Source organism: Sciurus carolinensis, chromosome 11 (genome assembly GCF_902686445.1).
Source record: "Sciurus carolinensis chromosome 11, mSciCar1.2, whole genome shotgun sequence".
Taxonomy (NCBI): Eukaryota; Metazoa; Chordata; class Mammalia; order Rodentia; family Sciuridae; genus Sciurus; species Sciurus carolinensis.
In genome coordinates this window covers 18375290-18386173 of record NC_062223.1, presented here as the reverse complement: position 1 = coordinate 18386173, position 10884 = coordinate 18375290, and the positions used below count along the sequence as shown (strand labels likewise).

The 10884-nt window shown below is 37.9% G+C and overlaps 1 protein-coding gene and 1 pseudogene across 1 annotated transcript; both read left to right on the top strand.

The window, feature by feature from the left end:
- Positions 1 to 318: 318 nt before the first annotated feature.
- LOC124960394 (olfactory receptor 5AK2-like) lies at positions 319 to 1248 on the top strand. Its single transcript, XM_047519143.1, has one exon. It carries the CDS (start codon positions 319 to 321, stop codon positions 1246 to 1248), a length of 930 nt encoding a protein of 309 aa, XP_047375099.1.
- Positions 1249 to 8689: 7441 nt separating this feature from the next.
- LOC124959087 (putative olfactory receptor 5AK3) overlaps positions 8690 to 10884 on the top strand; it is a 29277-nt pseudogene continuing 27082 nt past the window's right edge.

Below are 10884 nucleotides of genomic sequence, written 5' to 3'. Positions count from 1 at the left end.
ATTATAGATTCATACTTAAAATAATGTAAAAGAACACTAATCCACTTTTTCATAATCACAAGTTAAAAGTCAGTCTTCCTCTGTGAAGTATTCTCCACTATAAAATTAATTTATAGCTTAAATACACTAATTTGTGGTGGCTTCTCATCAAAAATATAGAAAAATTATTGGAAGATAATAAACCAGCTTCTGATTTTATCATGAACATCAAAATCAAAAAATGTAACATGAAATGTAAAAATCTCATTTGAAGAAGTCACAAAGATTTCCTTTCTTCTCTTGGTCCTTCTCTTGGTTTTCTCCAGACATTGTGTAGCCATGACACAAGGAAACAACACTGAAGTGACTGAATTCTACCTTCTGGGATTTGGTGCCCAACATGAGTTTCAGACTGTCCTCTTCATTGTGTTTCTTGTGATCTACGTGACGTCCATGGTGGGTAATACTGGAATGATCCTACTCATCAGGACAGAGTCCAGACTCCAAACGCCCATGTACTTTTTTCTACAACATTTGGCTTTTGTGGATATCTGTTACACGACTGCTATCACTCCCAAGATGCTGCAAAACTTCATCACAGAAAACAAGTCCATATCCCTTGCCGGATGCTTAATGCAATTATTGGTCTATGCAACCTTTGTGACCAGTGACTGTTACCTGCTGGCGGCTATGGCAGTTGACCGTTACGTCGCCATCTGTAAGCCTCTTCACTATCCCATCCTCATGTCAAGAAGAGTCTGCATCCAGATGGCAGCCTGTTCATACCTCATGGGATCAATAAATGCCTCCGTTCACACAGGTTTTACTTTCTCACTCTCCTTCTGTAGGTCCAACAGCATCAATCATTTTTTCTGTGATGTCCCCCCAATTCTCACCCTTTCATGCTCCAATATTGACATCAACGTCATGCTACTTAGTGTGTTTGTGGGATTTAACTTGGTGTTCACTGTGCTGGTCGTCACCTTCTCCTACATTTACATCATGACCACCATCCTGAAGATGTCTTCTACTGCGGGGAGGAAGAGGACCTTCTCCACGTGCACCTCCCACCTGACAGCTGTCTCCATTTTCTATGGCACCCTGGTTTACATGTACCTACAGCCTCATTCTGGGAATGCCCAGGAGAATAGGAAAGTGGCCTCCGTGTTTTATGGCGTCATCATTCCCATGTTGAACCCCCTGATCTACAGCCTGAGAAACAAGGAGGTGAAAGAAGCTTTAAATGTGGTGGGCAAAAGGTTCTTTTAGGTTGATTGCAATTGGGTCAAATTCAGCAACTCAAAGCATTCCATAGGTGTGTCACCACAATTCAATAATTCAAAAATTGAAAACACTCAGGTTTTAAATCGGGGCTACCCTTATTGCTACAAAATATCTTGGATCTAAAAAATATTCTTAGACCTCTTTTAACACTCATTTTCTCTGAAATAGCATTTGAAAATAAATAGCCCATATGGAGAAGGGTTATTTAAGAGACTTAAGAAATATGTATAAACTTTACAGAATATTATTTAAACAATTTTCAAATACTCTTGTAGTGGCTACAAAAATTCCTACCTTTCCATTATTGATTTTAAAATGGAATTTCATTTTTCTCTCCTTGAAACAAGTTTCCAAATTGCCTACAATAAGGTTTTCTTGTATATTCTTTTCAAATTATTACACAAATCTCAATGTAGAATAAATGAATTCTTTGACTCAAGCTATCCATTCTAGCTAATATTCCCATATTGTTACATTCCCTAGCACTTTAAAACACCTATTTCCGTCATTAGCTAGCCTCTTCAATCTCTTCCAATCATTTTCTTCCTAGGGAAAGGGAACTCCTGCAAACATTTTCTATTTCCATCTCAGTACAGGTAATCTAGAAATAGATACAGCTAAACACCTAACAGTGATGATTCATTTACAAAAGTTATACTGATCTTTTTTTTTTTTTCAGATAAATAGTGTTAAGCTATAGAAACTCAATAAGAATGTAGGCCAAGGGCCCTTTGAGCCAAGACAAAGAACAGAGAGCAGAAAAGCTTTAGTATACAGCTTGTACTTCATACCACGATGGTGTGCAGGCAATGAAGGGAAGTACTTGTGGTCACTTTCATGCCCACCTCAAAATGGTAAGCTCCTATTCAGAGAAAATTTATCTCTGGATAACACCCTGATTAGGGCATGGTTCATCCTGCCACAAATGAAAATTAGAGAAACACTCAAATTGAATCTCTGTTAAGAGATCCGTTATTATGTCCCCAGTATCTATTAGTGACAGGAATTCTTTAAATACCCATTAGAAGGGTTTTTCAATAAGTCAACAGAGAATACACACAGAAAAGATGAATGTGTTCATTAAATGAGAAAGTATACCATCTACAATCCAGCACAGTAAGCTGTTCTTATGGCAACCCATGCTTTGTAAGGACTTACTGGGTCCAGCAGCTGTTTCTGAACATTGATATGAAGTCTCAGGTCTTCAATCACAATTTTAAGTAATGGAAGCCAAGATGGCTAACTTTATTTAAAAAGCGTAAGTTTAGACTGTGAGGAAAGAAATGTGATACCATACACCAAATAGTTTAGAATGCGAATAGCATGAAAGAAAGAATAGCTACATATGCTGAAATACAAAAAAATTAGTAACCATTCCATGTGTGGCAAAACATAGCTAGTTGTCTACACACTAGACAATCCATTCATTATCTTAATCCTTCCAGAAGGAACTCTGATTTTATAGGGAAGACAATGTGGCAGAAATAGAAAGTTTATACCCAAGACTCCATAGCAGCTGCATGACACATGTCTTAGTTTTCATTTCTTAGGCATGGTCCCACATAAAGGTCATGTATTTCAGGTTGTACAGAGAATAATTAAGCTTACCAAAACAAAGTTTTGGTCTGTTCTCAGTTATGGGAAATGATCTCTAAATTGAAGGAGTGTCCTACCCAATAGGGGTATCCGCTTTTTCCTTGAGTCTTTGGCCATTGAACAGTACAACAAAATGATTTATAATGAAAATATGGGCAAATTCTATATCAATTTCAAATGCAAGAGGAACTGGAGACCCAAGATGATAATAATCCTCCAGTGGCTCGTATCTAAAGATCAGTCATGTGACCAATTTGTCCTCAAGCCCCAATAAGAATTCTGGATACCAAATACTCCATGTACATTGCCTTACTTGAAGTCAAGAACATAACCCATCCCCCAGGATGGTGGAAGTCATATTTGGATCACTCCCAGACTTCACTCTACATATCTGTTCCTTTTGTTAATTCTCACTTATATCTTTTTGCTTCTTGTAATAAAACTGCACCTGCTATAGTTCTTTCCTGGTATCTTCCTCAGTTTGGACTTTGTAACAAATTGCTATTGATAGGGTGGTTCATAAACAACAGAATTTTTTTCCTCATAGTTCTGGAGGCTAAAAGTCCATAAAGAAGATGCTGGCATGAACATGGCATCTCATTGTGTCCTTCCTTACATGGCGGAAAAAGGCTTAAAAAGCCATTCAGGGTAGCTCCACCTTCATGACTTATTTAACTTCTAAAAGTACCATTTCCTACTATTAAAATAAGAGTTATAATTTCAGCAAATGAACCTTAAGGAGACACATATAATAAGTTATAATATTCCACCTCTAGCCCCTACAATTCATATCCATCTTTCATGCAAAATGCCTTCATTCCTTTTCAAAAATTCCAAAATCTCAATGTATATCACCATCAACTCAAGTCTAAAGTCTAAAGTCTTATCTGAACATCATCTAAATAAATATGAATGAGGTTCATGGTATAACTTATTCTTAGGCAAAACTCCTATCCAGCTGTGAACCTCTCAAACCAATTTAGATGCTTCCAAAAGTCAATGACAGGATGGGCATAGTATAGAAATTCTCACACCAAAAAAGTGAAATAAGAAAGGAGCAATGGTCCAAAGCAAGTCCCATACCAGGGAAGGTGAACTCTATGAGAATCTATTAAAATAATAATTCTCTTAAAAACAATTGTCTTTGACTGAGTCTGGTGGTACACACCTGTAATCCCAGCTACTGAAGAGGCAGAGGTAGGAAAATCAAAAGTTTGAGGTCAACCTGGGAAATTTAACAAAACCCTGTCTCAAAATAAAAAAAAAAAAAATTGACTGGGGATATGACTCAGTGCTAAAGCCCTCCTGGATTCAATACCATTGCTGCTGCTGATGATGATGATGGTGATGATGATCATTCTCTTTGACTTCTTATACTACCTTTCAGTCCTTTGAAGGCAGAAATCTCACCTCCTAGACCCACAGGGTGGCAACAGCACATCCATAGCTTATCTGGGAATTTCCCACACTATGGTTCTCTGCCTTGACCCATCCAGCCTGCTATTCTCTCTTGGGTCTGGTTCACGCCCCAAGGGAACATTCAGGCAGCCTCACTGCCAAGGTCCCATGAGTCTTGGTCCAACAATTGGAAGCCCAGGTGAAGGCAATCCTACCCACCAGCATAGGCCTATGAACTCTGAGACTACGGCAGGAGAGGCAGCCCCAGTGATCTCTGAATGGCCTGCAGAGTCCTTCTTCCCACCTCTGGAGGAGCAACACATGCGTGCCCCTGAATCATCAATGGTTCAGTCCTGAAGGTTCCAAGCAGTCCAACAATCTTGCTTCAATTTTTCCCCTTTTCCTTCTTTCATTGAATTCTAACTGGTGGTTTTTCTGCTGGTGTAATTCCATCTCATATCCTGGTTTGGGCGATTCACATAAGATCTTAGTTTCAATGTCCATACGAATCTCCTCATCAATCAGTCACCTGGCCACATTCTTAATAATCTCTTCCAAGCTTGCTTTGTCATGATTTGCAGTTTGGGTGTCCTGAGAATCTCCCAAATCTTTAAGCTCCTAGTCTCCTGTGTTTGAGCATTCCATCTTAAATAATGTTGCTCTTTTCACATTTGACCATAAGCACTTAGTAAGAAGCAAATGTCTCCTTCAACATTTTGTCCAAGAATCTCCTTGGCTGAGTATGCGTTTCCATCACTCTACCTTCCTTGAAACACAAGAATGTGAACACTTCTCAGGCAAGTTCTTTGCCACTTTATGACAAGGATTGTCTTTTCTCTATTGTCCAATAACACACTACTCCTTTCCATCTAGAACCTCATCAGGAGCCTCTATACCATCCACCCAAATTCTACTCAAGGTTAACTGGGTATTCTCTAGTAAGAAGGAAGCTATCTCTATAACTCTTTTTTTTTTTCCTGAAATCTTGTGTGAATCATTTTAAAATTCTGATCACAGAAGACTATGCTCTTTCTAGCATGCCCCCCAAGATTCTCAAGGCCTCTACCATTACCCATATGCAAAGGGACTACCATTTTTTTTTTTTTTGGAGCATAGCACCCTACAAAAAAATGCTGCTCTAAACACTTTTGTTATTTGTATCAACACATACCTATACATGTATACATATATATGTGTGTGTGGATATCCATTTATATGTAGTCACTACTATTGCTAGAATATATCCTATAGAAATGCTGGATCATGGACTCACATAGTTAATTGGGCCAATATTTTCAATTGTATCAGACATTACTGTACTAATTTACCTTCCCAACAGAAAAATATGTGTTCCTGAGGGACCTCATTGCCACCAAAACTTGGCAATTTAGAGTCATGTCTGTAAAATTATACTTTAAAGAGGTATTCATATATAATTGTCTGATTACTCATGAGTTGTGTATCTTTTCATATTTCTATCAAATATTTAGTTTGGCTTTCTTTGATAATTAGCCTGTTCATATCTTTTATGAATTTTCACATTAATTATAATTAGTTATGTATACTGGGTATATACTAATCTTTGACATCTATGTGTTGGAAATAAATCTGCCTGACCAAATTTCCAGTCCTATTCAGTTTTTGCTCTTCTATAATGATGATTTTTTAAATAGAGTTGAATTTTTAATTTTTATGATTTGTAATTCTAAGTCATCAAAAAAAGTTTTACATAGCTAAATCATACATATTCGGCAATGTTTTACTCTCAAAACCTTAAAATTCCCCTTTCTAACACATTGAGAAGCCATTTTACAGTCACAGTAATGTCATACCCTTTGCATGCTTTTTGCAATGTGGTAGGAAACGTTTACAGGGTGACACAACTCCCCTCTAACTCCATTTTGCTAATATTCTATCATGAAAGTTTATTGAATTTTACCAAATATTTTTGGTATCTATTGAGAAGATCATATGGTTTTCCCACCTTTATGTGTTGGTATGGCAAATTAGATCAATGAGTTTTCTAATGTTAACAATACCTTCATCCTGCGATAAATGTCACTTGATCTTGATTGCTAATGGAAACTGCATTTTCCTTGCTTCCAATGTTTCTTTCCTGCAAGAGGACTTTGATATGTGAAATCAAGGCCTCCTTCTCTTCATTTTATGGGCTTTGTTCTTAGAGAGGTGGAATAACATGTTTGGTGAATCTGAGAAGAACAGCTGGGCATCCTCTGCTCTGCCCTTGGAGCATCTGGCCTGCTAAAGCCTATGTCCTTGCACCACAGAGGGGCTCCCCCACAATGCATCACAATGCATTGTGATTACACAATGTGTAAGCCTATCTGCATGTTGATGGGGAGTAAGTAATTTGCTTAATAAAACTGAAGTCGTTCCCATTTCTCTAAAGATGATACTATATTTCCCATAAATACCTTTTATATTTCTCAATTGCATAATCACCTAAGAAAGGAAGAAAATAGATATTGCTAAAGCTTCCTTTGATCTCTGCAATTATTTATTTACTACATGGCTGGATTTGGTATGTAAATGTATATTTTTTCACTTCTTGCATCTATAGTCACAAATGAGTGGGGTACTAATTTTCTTTCCTTATTTTGGTGTTAAGCTTACACTAGCCTTATGAAGTTAGTATAAGGAATGTTCTTTTGCCAATTTTTGAAAGAAAAATTCCTAGAATTAGAGTTAGTTGTTACATAAATGTTTGGTAGATCTTGTTTGTAATATAGATGCAAGTGTCTGTGAGCAGATTTTAAAATAGCAACTTCAACTACATGGTGAGGTTTAAAAATATTTAAATATATTTAAATATATCCCATGTTTGCACACACGCAAGAGCGCACACACACACACACATGTTATCACTATGCTGCCTTTCTTGGTTAGCATTCCTTAAAAATAAACAATGAAGAAAAATAACCTATCCATTTATATCCATGGTACGAAGTGTCACGATTCAACAAGCATGGACCAATGACCAAATATAAGAAGGAAAGGAATTCATGTCACAGAATTTGGCTCCCTTGGCAAAAATGAGCATCAAAAAAGAATGGACTTCATTATATTTGTTTTATGGAAACAAACCATAAGGCAAAAATGTCAATTATTATTTAGGATTAATTGATTTCTGGTTCATAAAAGATAAACAAGACATTACTGGGGTACAGAGCATAAGAACATCTTTGTGGACAAGTGATGAGAGGCTCAGCAGTAGAAGAAACAAAAGTATCTCTAAATCAGCCAGTACAAATATTGGCAAAAAGGAAAAAGAGGCATTGACTAAAAAGTAGAGTTTGAAAAATTTAAAACTTTTGGACATTGATCATATTATTTGCAGTTCAAAAAAAAATAAGATACCACTTTAGGAAAAAGAATGAAAGAAAAATTAAAAGACCCTGAATACCCATGAGTAAAGTATGTCAGAAAACCACCATGCCCACCAGGGGGTGAGTATGAGGGACCTGTGCACAGTTAGCTGTCGTGTGCACTGGGGCTTCCACCAGGAAGTGAGGTGGTCACACGTGGGCAGAGTGGATATGTGTATCAGGTCCTCAAATTCCATGGTGGTGGCAAGAATACATCACAGAGAAATATTCACCCTGAGGTATTTGCAGTAAGACAAGGGTGTAGGTAATCTGCTCTTCATCACCAGCAGAGGACATGGTTAAATGGGGACAATTGACAACACAGCACACCTGCCCAGGTGCAGTCAGTGGAGCAGAATTCCAACAGGGACTCCAATACCAGGTCATGGTGAGATAAGTACAGGACGTGATAGTGCACTTTTAAAACTATTAAAGAATTTTGACAATGCTGACACCATTTTATTGCTTTTCAGAACACATGAACAATCTTAAAAAGGAAAGGGTCTGTTTCCATAGATACATGGAAAACATTTCTACAGAAGACTGTATGTGACCATGAGTCCGTGATAGTACAGTGGAGTTGGTGAGGAGGGAAAAGTGTAAAATGGGAAAATGGAAATGAGTTAGAGCAAGATCACATACAACCATATGGGCAGGTTAAGGTTTTCAGATAGAATAATTGATATTTGGGTGAGTGGTATTTTCACTAGAATACAGAGAACATTTCAAAAAAGTGTGACTAAATAAAAGCAAGCATATTTTATGTTCCTTAACTGATATATTTATGAAATGTCAATCATTTCTGAGAGCACAGCTGTTGCTCAAATAGCCATTTGTCCAAAATACACGGGCAATTTTCTGAGCTGAGCACCAAGATTCAGCCTTTAAATTCAAGTCCATTATGTCACAGAAACAACCCCTGAACCCATGGTGAAACCAAATGTTTTATACCATTTTCACATCCAGAGTTCAAGAATCACAGGGTCTTACTTTCTCTGCTCTTGTTTTTTTGCCACTTTACAGATGATGGTTAATCTCTAGCAACCATGGGACACAGTAACAGCACTGAAGTGACTGAATTCATTCTGCTGGGATTTGCAGGTCAGCACCGGCTTTGGCACATCCTCTTCATGGTGTTTCTGGTGACCTATGTGGCCACCTTGCTGGGTAATGTCGGGATGATCCTGCTCATCAAGATCCACTCCTCCCTTCACACTCCTATGTACTTTTTCCTCCAACACTTGGCTTTTGTTGACCTCTGCTATGCCTCTGCTATCACTCCCAAGATGCTGCAGAATTTCTTGTGCACCAATCAATCCATCTCCTTCACAGGATGTGTGATGCAATTACTGGTCTATGGCACTTTTGTAACCAGCGACTGCTACATCCTGGCTGCGATGGCAGTGGACCGTTACGTGGCCATCTGTAACCCACTGCACTACCCAACTGTCATGTCCCGGAGACTCCGCATTCAGCTGCTGGTGGGTTCCTATGTCATGGGTTTCCTGAATGCCTCTGTAAACACAGGTTTTACGTTCTCATTGAACTTCTGCAAATCCAATGCAATTGATCACCTCTTCTGCGACGTACCTCCAATCCTTGCCCTGTCATGCTCCAGTGTCCACATCTCTTAGATTAAGGGGGAGTGAAGAAAGATGAGGAAGGAGAGGAAATGTGGAATAATTTCACAAAATTATGTTATATACCTGTATAAATATATCCAGGTGAATTCCACCTTTAAGTGTATCTATGATGCACTGATTATAAATAAACAAATAACCAATAGAGTAAGAGGAAGGGAAATAAAAGGAAGGAGGGAAAGGGGAAGCACTGGGGATTGAAATGGGGCAAATTCAATTCCATGCATGTATGATTATGTCAGAATGACTCCAACTATAATATATAATACACTACTAGAAACATAAAAAAGAAATATATCTCCTCTTAAAAATGAAAAATAACTCCTGCTATTTCCCTCTAGCTATCTAGGTTATTATTTTAAACAAAAAAAAATATTAAAGGCTATTTCTTTGGATAATAGGTACAGAAAACAAGAATGGGACAGATAGGGAATAGAGCAAATTCTCACAGATGTCAAGGCATTTAGGACCAATATCCATCTACTCCCTCCTGGTTTCCTAACAAACTAGAAAATTGATACAGGGGTTAGGAAGATCTCATGCGTATTGGTTGAATGATTAATAAGTACAACTCGAATCTCCAGCTGGCTTTCTCTAGCTTTGTCATGAAAGATGTTCTTCTCAGCATAACAAAATCTAGTGCAGAGAAGACTCATTTACCCCAAAATTGATGCATTATATCACCCAATCTCCAAAAAAATGAGGAGGGAGATAGAGGAGTCCAAGCTTAAATCCAGGAGTCAAGTATGGACTCAGAACATGGTATTCTCAACAGCTGGAGGGGGAAAAAAATGATCAAGCACACACCCTCCTATGTACAGGAAATGTAAATTAAAAGGCTGAGAGTCCTCGTTGGAATTCTGGTATTTCATTGGTCGGTGAAACCACAGGAAGGTGTCTGAGGGATCATGGAAAGGAAACATTGTTCACCACATTTCCCAGTGTTTCCAGAATGGTCACTGATCGGGAACAATGAGATGGTCAACCAATCATCACCCAAACGTGCCAAGGGTAGCCAAATGGTTCCCATCAATGGAGCAATTATTCTTAAACATAATGGTTATAAATGCCTTTGCTCGGAGACAGAGAATGCAGTGTCTTTATGTTTGATTTATTTCATTTAGATATCGTTCTCCAGGTTTCTCTATATCGTCAGGAATGGTTGAATTTCCTTCTTTTTAAAGACTGAATAATATCCCATTGTATATATGTGGAGGGGGTGCTTGTACCCCATTTTCTCTATCTACTTACCCCAGAATGGACATTTACACTGTTCTGATGTCCTCACTATTGTGAATAATGGAGCCATAGACACAGGAGTGTAGACATCTCTTGAAGGAACTATTGTAATAGATTTTCTGATACTGAATTATTCTGTGTTCCTATGGAAGAACTAACTTGGTTTTGAGGCATTTTACTTTTTATTGTGCTGCTACTATTTTTGTGCTGGTATTGTTATTTCAAGTTTTTATATTAATGTCTGTGAGTGAGTAGCTCTGGACTAGTTTTTGAGCTTCATTAGCTTGCTTCATGAAAATTACCTCGAAGCCTTTCTTCTTTGCCCATGACCTCCGTGAGGTCACCTTACATTGGTATTTTCT

What these genes read in the sequence shown, in the direction of transcription:
- LOC124960394 (XM_047519143.1), top strand. Translation starts at nt 319, where the DNA reads ATGACACAAGGAAACAACACTGAAGTGACTGAATTCTACCTTCTGGGA.